We start from the raw sequence: 15,435 nt of genomic DNA, 5'->3' as shown, positions 1-15,435 counted from the left end.
TTTTACATCTGTACACCCTCACGAGGCAAGCGGTCACCCATCTACGTAGAAGTTGTCAAAAAATATGGTCTAGAGGCAAGAAAGTCACTGCTAGGCTAAGCAAGGCTTAGAGAGGAAGGTTTGGCCAAGCGCAGACACAAGCCTTTGATTGGGTTTCTATTTCCTCCCGTGGCTTCAGGGCCTCTGTGCCCGATCAGCTTTGGAGGCTCTCCATCAGGCAACTGGCTGGGGTGCATGTGAAGGTGTTAAACCAGAGCTCTGTACCCACTGAAGCAATGAGGTTAAACCTCAGCCCTGGGTACAGGATGAATGACCCAGTGGCTACAGGCAACAGAAGCTGAGGCCAACAGAAACTAGTCCTGGCCTCAGAGGAGTTAGTTCTCTCCTTCCTCCTGTGGATTCTGGGGTAACAACAGGTTGTTATACTTGTGGGCAAGGACCTAGACTTGCCCCATCCATCCTCCTGGCCCCCTGCGTGACATTTAGAGGACACTGGAACTGGAAAGATGGCTCAGTAGTTAATTGTGTGTGCTATGCAGGCATGCAGTCTCACATTCTGTTTTCAACACCTGTTAAGAAGCCAGGCTTCCGGGGCTGGAGAGATGGCTCAGCTGTTAAGAACACTGGCTGCTCTTTCAGAGGACCTGAGTTCAATTCCCAGCAACCACATGGTGGCTCATAACCATCTATAATGGATCAGGTGCCCCTTTCTGTTGTGCAGATATAACATTGTATATATATATATACATATATATATACATATATATATACATATATATATATATATATACATATATATATATATATATTAAACCTTACAAAAAAGAGCACAGTTGAGGGGTGGGGGCGTGGCTGTCCAGAGACAGAACAGGAAGATTTCTTGGGCTCTCTGGAAGCTGGCTGACCAGGTTTAGTAAAAGGCTTTTTCAAAAAACAAAAACAAGAACAAAAACTAACCAAACAAACAAATAACCCGCCCCCCCAATAAAAAAAACTCCACAAAGTTGGGGTCGGCTGGAGAGATGGCTCAGTTAAAGGCACTGACTGCTCTTCCAGAGGTCCTGAGTTCAAATCCCACAACCACATGGTGGCTCACAATACCCTCTTATGGTGTGTCTGAATACAGCAACAGTGTACTCATATACATAAAATAAATAAGTAAATCTTAAAAAAAAACAACCAAAAACCAAAAAAACCAAAAAACAAAGCCAATGTGGAATGATGTGATACAGCAGGGTTTCCCAAAAGGGAGGGCACACCACACTAACCAGTGACTACACACTACACACATGCACAGGCTCACACAGACACACCAAAGGAGATAACTAGTCCTGGAAGACAGAGCTATGTTTTGTAAGGTTTTTCTTGTGTGTTTGTTCGTTTGAGACAGGGTCTCACTATTCTATAGCCCTTGGTTGTCCTTGAACTCACAGAAATCTGCCTACCTCCGTTCCCAAGTGCTAGGATTAAAGGTGTGTGGTAGTTTCATAATTTACTACTGCAAACATAATCTCAGTGTCGGATCCAACTCAAGTAACCTGCAGTCCTCTAAGGCCCCCACAGTCCACAGTAGCCCACTGTGTGTGAGTCTCACTGTAGCCTTTTCTACTATCTTCATAAGGGACAGAGCTCATTGCACAACTCCACTCATAGCAGGGCACCTGCCTGGCTCCCATGAGGCCTTGGGTTTAATCCTCAGCACCAAGAGAGCAAAACAAAACCACTCCAGATCACCCAAGAAACAAAGTCATTTGATCCAAAGACCAGGAATGAGTGGACAGGTTCTACTCAGCTGTGGCAGAGGATGGTATCCATTTCATGCACTTTGTAAAGTGATGACAGAGAAGCGGCGAGCAAGCCTTGTGTCTGGGTGGAATAGCTGGCACCCTTGCCAGTTTTTGCTCTATCTGCAGTGACAGAAAAGTCCTGCACTTCATCCTTAAGGAGTCTTAGATTCACTAAAAGATACTAGGGCTCGTGAGACGGCGCATCGGTGAAGAACAGTGACTGCCCTTCCAGAGGTATGAGTTCAACTCCCAGCAACCACATGGTGACTCACAGCCATCTATAACAGGATCTGATGCCCTCTTCTGGTGTGTCTGAAGAGAGTGACAATGCGCTCATATAAACAAATAAATCTTAAAAAAAAAAAAAGAGAGAGAGAAGAAGATACTAGACAACGTTTGGCCTGAACAACTAATGTGTAATTCCAGAAATCGCAATTCAAATATTAAGGTCCAATGCTTACTTCTTTCTACTTTACAATTGTTGTGGGCAGACCTGCCACCCACCGACATCCCCCAGCCATGGAAGATTCCAGAATGTCCATCCAGTGCAGAAATCTCAATATGTGAGTAGGAATGACCAACCCACACGTGGTGGGGAAGGGATCGTCAAACAGTCCAGGTGTTAATCAACATGCTAGCATGGCAACACTTATCCGTCTCACGTGTGTCATTTCAGCTTTGACTTACTGGCATATACCAAGGTGACTTCCAATTATAGAAATGAAAGATGATCACAGGAGCATAATGCCAAAATTAAATTAAGCAACTGGGGCAGCACCAAGGTTTCAGACAGCACTTGGATTTTTAGCTTTGGTGACAGCAAACACCATACACCATGGCACTTTAGAGATGTGCCTTTCTTGCACCTGAGCGATGCTGAGGGATGCAAAAGAGACAAGCCTGCAGAGTGGGACTCGGGCAGATCTTCCAAGGATGGAAGGCTTTATTCACAACACAGGACAGGGGTACAGATCCCAATCTAAACATCTGCAGAAAGTATAACTGGAAAAGAAAAACAAACTGTGTATGAAAAATAAAACCTGTAGGGCTGGGTAAGAGATGCTCGGTGGTAAGAGAGCTTGCTGCACAAGGAAGTGCATCTGCTCAGGGTCCCGGCTTAGGTCAAACCTGTGTCTGCTGTAAGCCTAGGACTGGAGCTGGGGTGTGGAGTGGGAGCCAAAGGACCTCTGGGGCTCCTTGGTGACCAGCCTCATAGGATAATTAGCAGTCTCCAGGTTCAATGAGAGGCCTTGTCTGACCTCAGGCACAGGTACACGAGTGAGCGAGCGATGTGTGTGCGTGAGTATACACACACACACACACACACACACACACACACACACACACAGGAGACAACAGACACATGTGAACGACACAGACACACATAAATAAGGCACAGAATAAGGGAAGGTGTGATACTGTATATCTTTAATCCTAGTACTTGGGAAGCAGAGATAAATGGATGATTATAAATGCAAAGCCAATCTAGTGTACACAGTAAGAGCCTCTTTTAAAACAATACAAAAACAAAAAGCCAAACAGACACCAAAAATAAGGAGACAAAAGTATGTAATAAAAGATTTTTAAAAATCAGCAGAAGAACTTACTATATTATTATCAGCATGTTTAAAAGAAACCACCAAAACAAACAAACAGAACAAAAAACCAAACACGCTAACGCTATTGGTGAGGTACACACCCTTATCCCAGCACTTGGGAAGCAGAGGCAGGCAGATCTCTGAGTTTAAGGCCATCCTAGTCTACAGAGCAAGTTCCAGGATAGTCAGCATTACACAGAGAAACTCTGTCTTGAAAAGGAAAGAAAAAGAAAGGAAGGATGGACGAATGGACAGACAGACAGAAAGACAGACAGACCCTCTAGATTACAGCACAACAAGAACAAAGCATCAGAGAGCCATCAGAAAGGCAAGCGGCACCAGGTCCTACAGTACGTGTCCAGGGTTCAGTTCACGAAATCCATGCCAGTTCTAACCGGCAACAAATGCCCATACACTGTGTCTGCACAGTGTTCTTGCTGCGTGTGCCTTCTGGGGCCGTCCAGGATATTGTCAAAATGGAGAACTTTGTGTAAGATTTTGAAAGTAGCATCATCGGGGTTGCAGAGACGCTCAGTGGTTGAGAGCAGCTGCTGAGTAATAACACGGCCCAGAGTTTGGTTCACATATGCCCGTAACTCTACATTCCTGGGATCCAGGGTCCTCTTCTGGCACCCACACTTATACCAGCCCTGCATATCCACGTGAGTGCACACATTCGCACGTACACACTCACCCTATATAGAGTCTAAAAAAAACCCTGCATCTTGAATTTCGGTGGTTGTTCATTGCTACCAAAGCTAAAAAGCAACTATTCAAATTACTCAGTCAATTTCAGGAGTATGTGTGTGTGGTCATGAGTAACAGGGAAGACCCCACCCACCCCACCGCCGCCCCAGCATGCAAAGGACTGAGACTGGTACCTTTTGAAGGCCTTAAAGATATCATCATCTCCATGTGTGCCTTGATGCTCTGGGGCAAATGGCAGGTGCTTCAAGACCTTTAACCATCACAGTCCTGTGTGGACTATCTGATCACCTCTCCCTTTTTGGCTTTTCCTCTTGCTAAATAGTCTATCTTGTAGCATATGACTACGGTCTCTCCCTGCTGGGGCTTGGCCTTCAGTCTCCCCTCCACACTGGCCTTCTCTCCCTCACTCTTCCCCAAGACCAGTCTTCCTATACTGTTTCTTTCTCTGTAAGACCCTAGACTTGAGAAATAAGACCTAAGTCCTGGTCTTTGGTGAGAAGACTTTTTTGAAAACAGTATTACATGGTTAAAACTTGAGTAGAAATTTTCTGGATTCATTATGCTTCTCTCCTCAAACCTAGACCCTCACTATTCCAAACCTAGGGCAGCTTAAGAAGCAAGGTAGTCAGGCGTAGCGCAAGAGGCAGGCATGGCTGCTGCTCTGGGCCATGGCCCTGGCTTCACCTTAGCTCCCTGGAACTGCAGACAAGTTCTCACAGCAGGACCCCACCCCCCAACACTTATCAGCCTGCTCCCTTCTTTAATTCCTTCAGAATATCCTCAGGGTTTTCTGCGGAATGTTAATGAGAGACTTTTCTGATGAGATCTTTGCTAAAATACCAGCCTGGGAGAGATCACAGGCCAGGGGTGCCCTAGGGGAGAGTTGCAGATGAGGTCCTGCAGGTTTGCTGTCAATCCAGAAGTCTCCCATAGTTTTAAAGCAGTTTGCGGCTGGCTACTGCTACACCCAAGAAAAGGAGGCTGAAAGGCCTCATCACCATCTAAACACAACCCAAGGGAGACATCTGCCTTCCTGGAACGATGAAGGTCTATGGCTATCAAGGCCAGAGCAGGCTGCAGACCGCATCCTCTAGGAGTAAATTTTCTTACCCTCATTACAATTTGGCAGCAGAAAGATTGTCCCCCAACTCTATACACACAATGGTGAGGAGGGATGGTGGTTGGGGGGGTAGGGTTACCAACACTAATACCATACAAAAAAAACAAAAGCCACAAAGGATCCCAGATTCTTCAGGAAGGAAGGCCGTTGGTCCCCACACACCTGGCTAGTATGTGCCTCTTACACATGGTCTTTAATGCACAAAAGTAGTTCTCTAGTTCTAACCTACAGCTCTTTAGTGGACTGGACGGACTTCGCAGCTATTGTGGCTGTCCTTTTTGGCCACAGAACCTGTACAAGAATAATTCTAGACTCTGTCCAGAGTAGCCAACACCCCCATCCTGAGTGACACACAAACGCCTTCACAGCCACACCCAATCTCCCATGGTAAACCAGAAAGGGTATGGGTGCAGGGCCGGAGACATGGTCCCCAGTCCAGAGAGGGAAGACCAGAATTCTTCTGGATTTATCTTTGGACTAAAAGCATTTGTGAGAAATTCCAAGTATTTCCTAATACATGACGATAGGAACAAAACCATGCTCTTAATGGAAGTGAATGACGGGTCACTGCCTGGCATCTCCATGTTCTAATTGGCATTCTTCACACTCATAAACCACACCTACATTTTAGGTCACAGACGAGTTGACTCTTGTGTCAGGGACTTATATTCTAGTGCCTTTAAAATGGTATCAAGATATTTCTTAAAACCCGCCCCTTGGCATGTGGCTAATTAGTGTCTGCAGTTACTCTGGGTGACACAGAGCCGAGAGCCGAGGGGAAGATAGAGTTGAGCTGGGTCACTTTGTAAAGTATAAAACTCAAAAGTCATTGGGTACAGTCAAAGTTCAGCGTGAAAAAATAGTAATCAAAAAGAAGCCATTTCTTTAGTTCCGGCTGTGGGCAGGCATCTAGTCTGAAGGAAAAATGAACTTTGTGCCAAGAGCAGAAATCATCAAGGATGGAATTTCTCAGGATTAAATTTCTGTCGTTAAAAAGAGCAGCATTAAGGCACATTCCCACTTCACCGAATTTGAGATGTTGATGCAGACAGAGCTGGCCCAGGGACGTCTCATGGCAGGAAGGAAATGGATCAATGGTGCACCAGAAAACTAGTGGGCGGGCACCCATGTCCCCGAGACTCCCAACTGAGAAAACGGTGACAGGACCAAAGGATGAGATGACAACCTCTGGCCCTTCAGAAGAAATGAATGAGGGGAGACAGCCCGTGTGGGATTTTCGTTGGAAGAAGTCCCCTGCCAGAAACAGTCCTGAGTGCTCATCTTTACCTTCAGGTCTGAGTTTGAACATCTGGGGGTGGGAGTGGGAGTGGAGGTCTTTTGGACTTGGTAAGGTGACAGCAGAAATCCAAGTGTGACTCAGGGATCCAGAGCTGTAGATGGCGTGTAGGGTGTCAGAGGTTGGTGAAGAACACACCTGTGCTCTCATCTAACCCTGAACCCCCATGCTGAGAAAGCCCAGGCTGCGGGGTAAATCTAGCCTGCCCTGAAGTGGGAGACACCCCCTCCCCATTATTATTATTAGTTTCACTTCACAGTGAAACACTGCCAGAGCACACAAGAAACACAGCTGTGACCGTATGTGGATCAACCCAGTGTGAAGTCAGGGCCCAAAGTCAAACACCGAGGGGAACACGGTCGGCAACAGCTGCAAAGCTGGGAAAATAGAACCCAAGTTCTGGGGGACAAAGGTCAGCTCAGATTTCTCTTCTTCATCTTTTCTATTCCTCCACGTGTCAGAGTTCTTGAAATTACTACCTTGGAGAGAGGGAGGGTCTCTCTCTTAAGAAGGGTTCCTAAAAGGATTGTTTGCTAAATGAAAATGAATTCATTAACCCTTTGTATGGGCTCAGGATGTCGCTCTGTTGTTACAGTGTTTGGCAAGCATGAGTTCTGTCCTGGGTTCTGTCCCTAGCACTGCATCAAACCGGCGTGATGCATACACCTGCAATCCCAGCCTTCAGGAGGAGGAGGCAGGAGGATTGACAGTATAAGGCCAGCCTCTGCTACATAGTGAGTTGAAGGGCAGTTGCCCTGTCTCAGAAAAACACACCCACCCTGCACACCCACACACACATACTTGTGGCAAGGTTCCCATTCACCTTTGACTCTGGTAACGGCTTCCACTTAATATCCCATTTCTCTTGTTAAAGTGGCTTCTGCTTTTTAAGCTGCTCCTAAGTGAATCGTGACACTTAAAAAACCCTAACCTTTAAGCTATCTCGTAATTAAAGTGCTTAAAACAGGCCGAGAGAGAGAGAGAGAGAGAGAGAGAGAGAGAGAGAGAGTGAGTTAGTTCAGGGGTTGAGAGCATTGCTGGACCACAGTATCCATTCCCAGCCTCCCTATGGCAACTCACAACCAACCATAACTCCAGTCCAAAGGGGTCCAGCACCCTCTTCTGACCTCCGAGAGCACCAGGCACTCATGTGGTGTACAGATATACAAGTAGGCAAAACATCTATACACATACAATGAAATAAATAAAATTTTTAAATTTAAAATATAAAGTACTTAAAACACATTGTTACTTAGTTTATAACCTTCTCACAGCATTTAACAATAAAGCTATAAAGACCTTAAAAAAAAAAACCAGCTACAAAAGAAAAACATAGTAAATGGTTTTTTCTTTTCTGTATATTTGGAGCTGGATCCAAGCACTTTAAACAGAAAAGCAAAGCAACAACAAAAATGTTGGCTTCACCACGTCTCCTTTCCAAGTAGGGTCCTAATGGCGCAGCACTCAAAAGCTAACTCACAGCCAGATTCACAGAGGGTAAAGGGTTACCCATTTACTGTTAGGTTACAAGAATGCCATATAACGAAAGGACTTTAGAGAAACCGAATCTATGGGTAACCCTCCTGGAGGCTGTCCTTGAGGAGAGCCCAGGCTGGCCCTTCAGAAGCCTTACCTTCTGCGTGTTTGGCTTGATGCATCTGACAAAGAAGGGATTCGAGGAGCTTAGTGTTGCCATTAAGGAGTGCAGGGAGTCCTATAAGGAGGAGGAGAACATGTGGGTCTAGTCAGAACAAAATAAAAAATAATAATAAAAATCAAAGGAATAAGAGTTTTTCATTTTAAATGATCTCACCATAACATCAAACAAGGCAAAGATCTCACCTAAATACTTAGAGTGTAGAGTCTGAAACACATAGCACCAACTCAAGTCTGTGGGAGCCGGTAGATATCTTTATGTCCCTCATCTATACAATGGAGAGAGTGGCATGAACTCAAGGACAATGTGGGTTGGGCACAACAATGGACGCAAAGCGGCTGGCCCAGTGACTGGCACAGAATAAGCTGATGCCACCCTATCTGCCCTGTGAAAAGGCTGACCTTCATGCTTTGATGCCACACCAGGACTGCCAGCTATGCTGATGTGTGACTCCCTTTCCTCAATTGCCAGCAGCACAACCGTCTGCCCCACAGGGAGGCTCTCATCACCATCTGCTGACTGACAGGCCACCATTGCCCCTTCAGCTAGGATTTTCGCTTAAGGGCAAGCAGAAGATTAAATGAGGGGGCAGAGGTCTCCATAGGCTGTACCTCCGAATGACAGAGAAAGCTTCACATTCTCAGTGCTGATGTGCTTTATTTCACTAGGAACCGGGTAACCGGGATCACTGTTCTTTGGGTAAGGATGGTCATTGTTCCCAGGTATGGCAGTTATGAGATATATAATATATCCCCAGGTTATAGTTACGATATATATAGCTAGGATATATGTTCCCAGGTATGATAGTTATGATATATATTATACATATATATATATATATATAGTATGCTATATATATAAAAAAGTATCTTTTCTCATATATACAGTTAATATGTATCATATATGTAATATATATGATATAACATAGCTAATATATATCATACTGATATATATGTGTATGACATAGATATTAAAAAGACCAACTTTCAGACATGGTAAGAAATATATCCCATTTTCACATGAAATTTTAAATGTAGTAATGATTTGGGAAGGCAAAATAAGTCTTCTTAAGAAGACAAAAATAAAATAAATAAATCTTTTTATTTTTTTCTTTTTTTGGAGCTGGGGACCGAACCCAGGATCCTACCACTGAGCCAGATCCCCAACCCCAAATAAATCTTTAAAAAAAAAAAAAAAAAACAAACTATTTCAGCAGCTTAGCATTGAATAGCTTTCCCTTATTTATCTAAGACATTTTTTATTCATTGTGCAAAAGTACATATCTTGATACATTTATGTATATTATGTATACAAATCTATACATTTTAAAACAGTTCAGTAGTTTACAAATTCTCATATATATATATAGTTAGTTAGTCTATATATATCTCTTTTATAGATATTGTAAGTATCCCAGATTCTTATGGTAAATTATCAAGACAATAACCTACTGAGTTGTTGTTAATATTGTTGTCAATATTAACGTCCATACACATGAGCATTGGCATGCCTACGTCCTTCCCCCTGTGTCTCTCAAAACAAAAATAAGATTTAAAGTAATAAAATATTTCTGTTTTAAGAACCTTGATAATTATGAGATCGTTATACCACTAGACAGAAAGTATAGCAAAAATTATTTTGCTAATTTAAGTAAAAAAAAATCTCAAAGAAAGTCGAAAACTCATGTGTGTTCCTTTTTTAAAAAATGTTGGAAAATTGAATGAAGGTCCCTAAGCAGGATTTTATAAAAACAAGACAGCAAGTACTCTAATGTCGCACTACATCTTCAACCCGGAGCCGTGGGCCTGAGAAGCTCTGTGTGCTTTCAAACGTGTTATAATAGAATCAAGGCTCAGCCTCTCACACGTCACATGTATACTGACTCCTCCCTCAGGGTTTTGGGATCCCGAGAGGCAGGGATTCCTGCAAGCCAGTGGTGCAGACTGACCTTGAACTGTGAGCTGACAGTAGGCCGCCGGTGTTTGCTTCCACATTTCAAGGTGTCCTGGTTGTTGCGGCTGGAGATGTGTTCAAAGAGGTCATAGATGAAGTCAAATCTGTGTGAAGGAAGCAGAGGACTGTGAGCTGTGCACACATGATTGTCAGGTGCCCGGTCACCGTAATTACAGTGCACGTCTACAATGGTAATTAAATAATACACTGGGGCCTGAAGGGCTGTAAGAGCATAGAAGGTTCAGCCGGGCCTGGCAGTGGTGGCGCACGCCTTTGATCCCAGCACTTGGGGGACAGAGGCATGTAAATCTCTGAGTTCAAGGCCAGCTTGGTCTATAGACCTTGTTCCAGGACAGCCTGGAACACACAGAGAAACTCTATCTGGGGGGTTGGGTGGAACAAAGAGAGAAAGATGGCGGCCTGGGAAGGGGTCTCAGAGAGGGAAAGGCTGGAGATAAATCCACCTAACCCCTGCAGCCTTCACTTTCTCATCTGCACAATTTGGTACAGTAGTTTCTTGGGGTGGAGGGGGATCAAGTTCTTGGACCTTTCATGGAAACCAATACCCAAAATGTTCAGGTCCTTTGTTTATAATAAACCACTGTTTGCATGGAACCTACACACATTTTCCCATGCGCCTTAAACCATGTCTAGATTGTTTACAATAACAACACAAAGGACATTCTCCCTAAATACATGTTATGTGTTACTCTTTAAGGCAGTGGTTCTCGGCTTCCTGATGACCTTTGAATACAGTTGCGGTGACCCTCCCCGAACACAAAGTTATTTTTGTTGCTACTTCAAAACTATAATTTTACTACTCTTACGAACTGTAATGTCAATATCTGTGCTTTCTGATGGTCTCAGGCGACCCCTGTGAAACAGTCATTCAACCCCCAAAGGGGCTACCACCCACAGTTTGATAACCACCGGTTTAGGAACGGCATGTTCAGCACAGCCGCGGGCTCTGTTTCTGTTTTATTTTTTATTTTATTTTATTTTATTTCTAAAAAGGAAAGGGCTCCCTCCTAACTCTTTTTTTTTAAAGATTTATTCATTTATTATATATAAGTACACTGTAGCTGTCTTCAGACACACCAGAAGAGGGCATCGGATCTCTTTACAGATGGTTGTGAACCACCATGTGGTTGCTGGGAATTGAACTCAAGACCTCTGGAAGAGTGTCGGGTGTTCCAGCCCCCTCTGTTTTATTTTTAACAAAGATTTCCAATCAATAGTTGGTCAGCTCTACAGAGGAATTAACAGATCCATAGCTGGTACGTTACATCCACTGTGCACTGTGGTGAAGACTCAATCGGACACACGTTGGGAGAGTGCTAGTACAGAGAGGGGAACACAGGTTCAAATCCTGTCTCTTCTACCTCGTAGCTGCATCATAAATAAGTACGATGCCCCCATTGCTCTCTCTAGGCCTCAGATGGCCCATCTGGAACAACGGGAAAGAATACAACAGGGATGTGTACAAGGCTAGAGGCACAGTGCCTGAGCCATGGTCAGCGGATCGCAGCTCTGATACGGCAGCTAGTGAATTTATTAAACCATCACCACTATTGATGAAGTAAAAGGCACCACAGGCAAAGGCAGAAAGGCCATCCACCCACCAAATGTATCTCAAGGTGGAGGTGGCAGGATTCTTCCCTGTGCCTCGGGCTGCTCTGTACCCCAACTGCTTTAAATGCTGAGAGAACAGCTTGCATTCCATTAAAAGGTCAAAGTCATCAAAGGTGAAAGGGAAGTAGGCTCCCCCATTTGCAAAGGGGAACCCCAGGCTGTGGCAGCAAATTCACCCTTTTAACACTAGGACAGACAGCTTGTGATCTTTGTGAGCGGCTCTTCATTCTAATTCTACAGCATTCCACCGCAACAAAGGGCCTCCGCTTCAGACCAACAGGCAGCTTGTGCTGAAATGCATCCTTTCAAAGCTAACAGCCTAGACAGCCCTGTCAGGTAACATGCTGTGGCATTTTCCAGCATCCTGTATTTTCTGCCGGTCTGAAAATTCATCTACAAATAGAAGCAGCTGAGAATAGTTTAGGCAGTGTGCATGTTCACGAGCGAGAACAGAAGCGTAAAGATCAAGCGCGTCGGATTCCGAGCTCAGCCTGGCTCCCTTCACCCCCATTCATGGCTGACTAAATGACAGGATGACCACCTGGTATTTACGCTCCGAGAAATAGCGCAGCCTTTTAACAATTGTTGGCTTCCTTCCTTAAAAGTTATTTCTGTATATATTCATGCTATATCCTCCAAAGGTTTGAAAAGCCTACAAGGGAGGGCTTTGTCTCAAATCCTGTCTCTTTTACCAAGTCGCTGGACAATGGGGAACACTTCCTGCCTTCCTACATACAAATAGCTAAACTAATCATTAAAATTTTCTATGTTTTCCTTAACTCTTGGTTCCATGGTGTGAACTTACAATTCCTGAAAGAAAGAAAGAATGAATGAATGAATGAATGAATGAATGATACAATCCTAATTCTGGTTGCATTAATACTTGCTTAATTTTCTTGACATTTCACAACAAGGCCAAACAGGATCCTATAAAAACCAGACCTGAAATTAAAACAGCTCAATGACTGTAGTGGGCAAGCAGGCTGGACTGGTCAAGATCAGGTTCCTGAGCCAAACATACTTGATAGGTAAGCTTAGCCTCTGGCCACCAGCAAATCACTGATGCTTCCCGTTTGGGTTTCCTCACGAGTATTAACAGAATAGATGAAGAGTATCCAACTCCTCATTATGGGAACTCCTTGCTTCCATAGTATATCCCTTAAGTCACTGGAGAAGAAGCTAAGTCAAGTGCTTCTACAATAGCAGTCTGTTCTCTGTTCACAAATTACGGACTGTAATGTGCTTGTTAATGACTTCATGGGGGAGAAATTGTATACCTGCTTTCCCTGAGCAGGTTGAGAAGGTCATCTCTGAACGTGTCTCTGTTCTTTTCCAAGATGCCTCGGACATCATACTGCACCTAATTTAAATACAAAAATAAGAGAAAATGTCATACTCTTAATAGAGTACTTTCTTTCAAGTTATGATCTAGTTTTTGTGAGGATCAATAAATACCCTGTTGCATCTATCTATCTATCTATCTATCTATCTATCTATCTATCTATCTACCTACCTACCTACCTACCTACCTATCTATTTATCTACCTTGGTCTCTTGTAGCACAGGCTGCCCTCCCAGTTACCTCTGTAGGCAAGAATAACCTTGACTCACTGACTGAATGAAACTCCCAGAAAGAGTGTGGCCTTTCTACACAGGTTAAGCGGAACCTTAATGGCTGTGAAGAGTTTGCAATGTTGTAGGTAGGGGGCCTAATTACTAATGTCTTGGGCTCTCTTGGCCTCCTGAATAGCCATTATCCTCCTCTATGTGTAACCTAATGTTCTTGCGACTACCCTTTGGGATAGAAACCTTTTGGGATGCATTAATTTAACAGACCACTAGCTTCCACCAGGAGGAAAGCTTAAGAATGTTCTCTGAGGCCTGTAGCAGAGGCTTTCTGCTTTCTTTGCTGTACCTACCTACCTGGTGCTCCATCCATGTATCTGAAGAGTGTCTCTAGGATTTTCTCTGTTGTGGTACTATAAAACTTCACGAAACTGTTACTGTATTGGAACATTGTGTTTGGGGTTCCTGGTTATGATCATTCATATTTGACTCAAATATAATGCTTCCTCTTTCTGTTGAGGTGAGAGTTGTATTTTGTCCTTTGTATGACCTTTGCCTTCTGATCTTCCCGCTTCTACTACCCTGGAGTTACAGTTATACATCACCGTGCCTGGCATATGTGGTACTTGGTATCAGACCGAGGGTTCCTTTGTATTTCTAGTAAGTGCCTTTGCCACCCGCAACCCGCAATAATACCTTACAAAGAAATTACCTCTCCTGCATAGTGCTTCACTCCAAAATTGTTGACTGCAACTCGGGGCTTCACATAAAAGTGGTTATTCTAATGTAAAAAAACAAAAACATAAAAGCCTTATTTTACTCCTTGCTTTCCTTTGAGGGCTAGATAAACCTGCATTTAATACAAGGCAACCTCTGCAAAGCTAGTCGCATATCATCAGAGTTTTAGCATATGGCCAGGGATGGACTCCATGCCATTGCTCACAACTCTTTCCAGGCAATAGGTTAAACAATTCGTTTCTCTGCTTATTAAATAAATAAACCTGGGCATGTTCTGTGCAGCTGCCCCAAAGCTAAGTTTTCTCAATATAATCTAGGAAGTAAGGGAGGGGGAAACTCCGGCTTCAGACAGAAAACACTAATGAGGGAGGCATAGAAGAGGCTCATCATCTTAACGCTCTCATCTGCTCAGACAAAAACCAAGGGCTGGCGCGCTTTGACATACAGCATGTTGATTGTGTAACTTCTCCAACAAAGTGCTGTCTGTGGCTTGAGGAAAATGGCTCTCTTCATTGATCAAGGCAAGGAGGCCAAGTTTCTACAGGAGGAGAGACAACGGTTGAATGAATTAAGTGTGGAACATCTTGTCTTTTAAACTGCTTCAGAGCTCCAACCCATACCATCTCCTAGCAGCTTAGGACTTCAAGAGAAACTCACTGCCATCTCGGGGCCTTAAAAGATTCAGAACGGTACAAAGAAAAGCAATGAAAGTCTATACAGGCCTTTTCAAAAATGGAACCCACTGAAATGTTATGGATGAACCCTTACGGCTGGCCAGTCTCCCAGTCTACAAGGCTTTGCTGGTACTTAAGTCCTAAGAGAGGCCAGTTCACACACACACACACTGCTGATTCTAAAATACTCAGCTCATGAGACAATAGGCTGGAAGCAGCCAAGTGGTTACATTCAACCTCACGCTGCATTTGCATTCATGTTTCCAAATGGCCCATTGTGTTCTCCACATTCTCATCTTTGATGTGCATGTTTGCACAAGTTATTTTGTTCCCATAAATATGAACCAGCCCAGCTGGACTCCCTTGGGACTTGCCACCATTCATTCTTCAGTTACCCATTACCTTCTCGATCAAGTCTAGGCATTCTCCATTGTCTATCCAGTCAATATCTTCCCACACCAATCCTTCTCTGGGGGAAGAAGAAAAAGGGGCCACGTGAAATTAAGATACACCTGTCACACAAATTTGCTTACTAATTTAAAAAAGAATTGTTTTTGGAGTGGTCTCTTGTGTGCTTACCTGCTATATTCTAGTTGTTCTAAAGAAAAAATGTGTTTGTTGAAGTATTCCTGAAGCTTCTCATTTGCATAGTTGATATTGAACTGCTCAAAGTGGTTAACCTAAGGGTGGGATACAGGGAGTAAG

At 43.8% G+C, this 15,435-nt stretch overlaps 1 protein-coding gene across 3 annotated transcripts in view; it reads right to left on the bottom strand.

Annotated features, from left to right (window-relative positions):
- Positions 1-15,435, bottom strand: part of Myo10 (myosin X) — a 202,235-nt gene that overhangs the window by 61,215 nt on the left and 125,585 nt on the right. For all 3 annotated transcript variants that reach the window (NM_001401822.1, XM_087621816.1, XM_087621818.1), the window contains 7 exon segments: positions 8,144-8,224; positions 10,116-10,224; positions 13,030-13,112; positions 14,031-14,099; positions 14,502-14,594; positions 15,133-15,199; positions 15,310-15,410. In NM_001401822.1, coding sequence (NP_001388751.1) covers positions 8,144-8,224; positions 10,116-10,224; positions 13,030-13,112; positions 14,031-14,099; positions 14,502-14,594; positions 15,133-15,199; positions 15,310-15,410 — 603 coding nt within the window.

Source organism: Rattus norvegicus, chromosome 2, assembly GCF_021556685.1.
Source record: "Rattus norvegicus strain SHRSP/BbbUtx chromosome 2, alternate assembly SHRSP_T2T, whole genome shotgun sequence".
Classification (NCBI taxonomy): Eukaryota; Metazoa; Chordata; class Mammalia; order Rodentia; family Muridae; genus Rattus; species Rattus norvegicus.
This window is presented reverse-complemented; position numbering and strand designations above follow the sequence as displayed.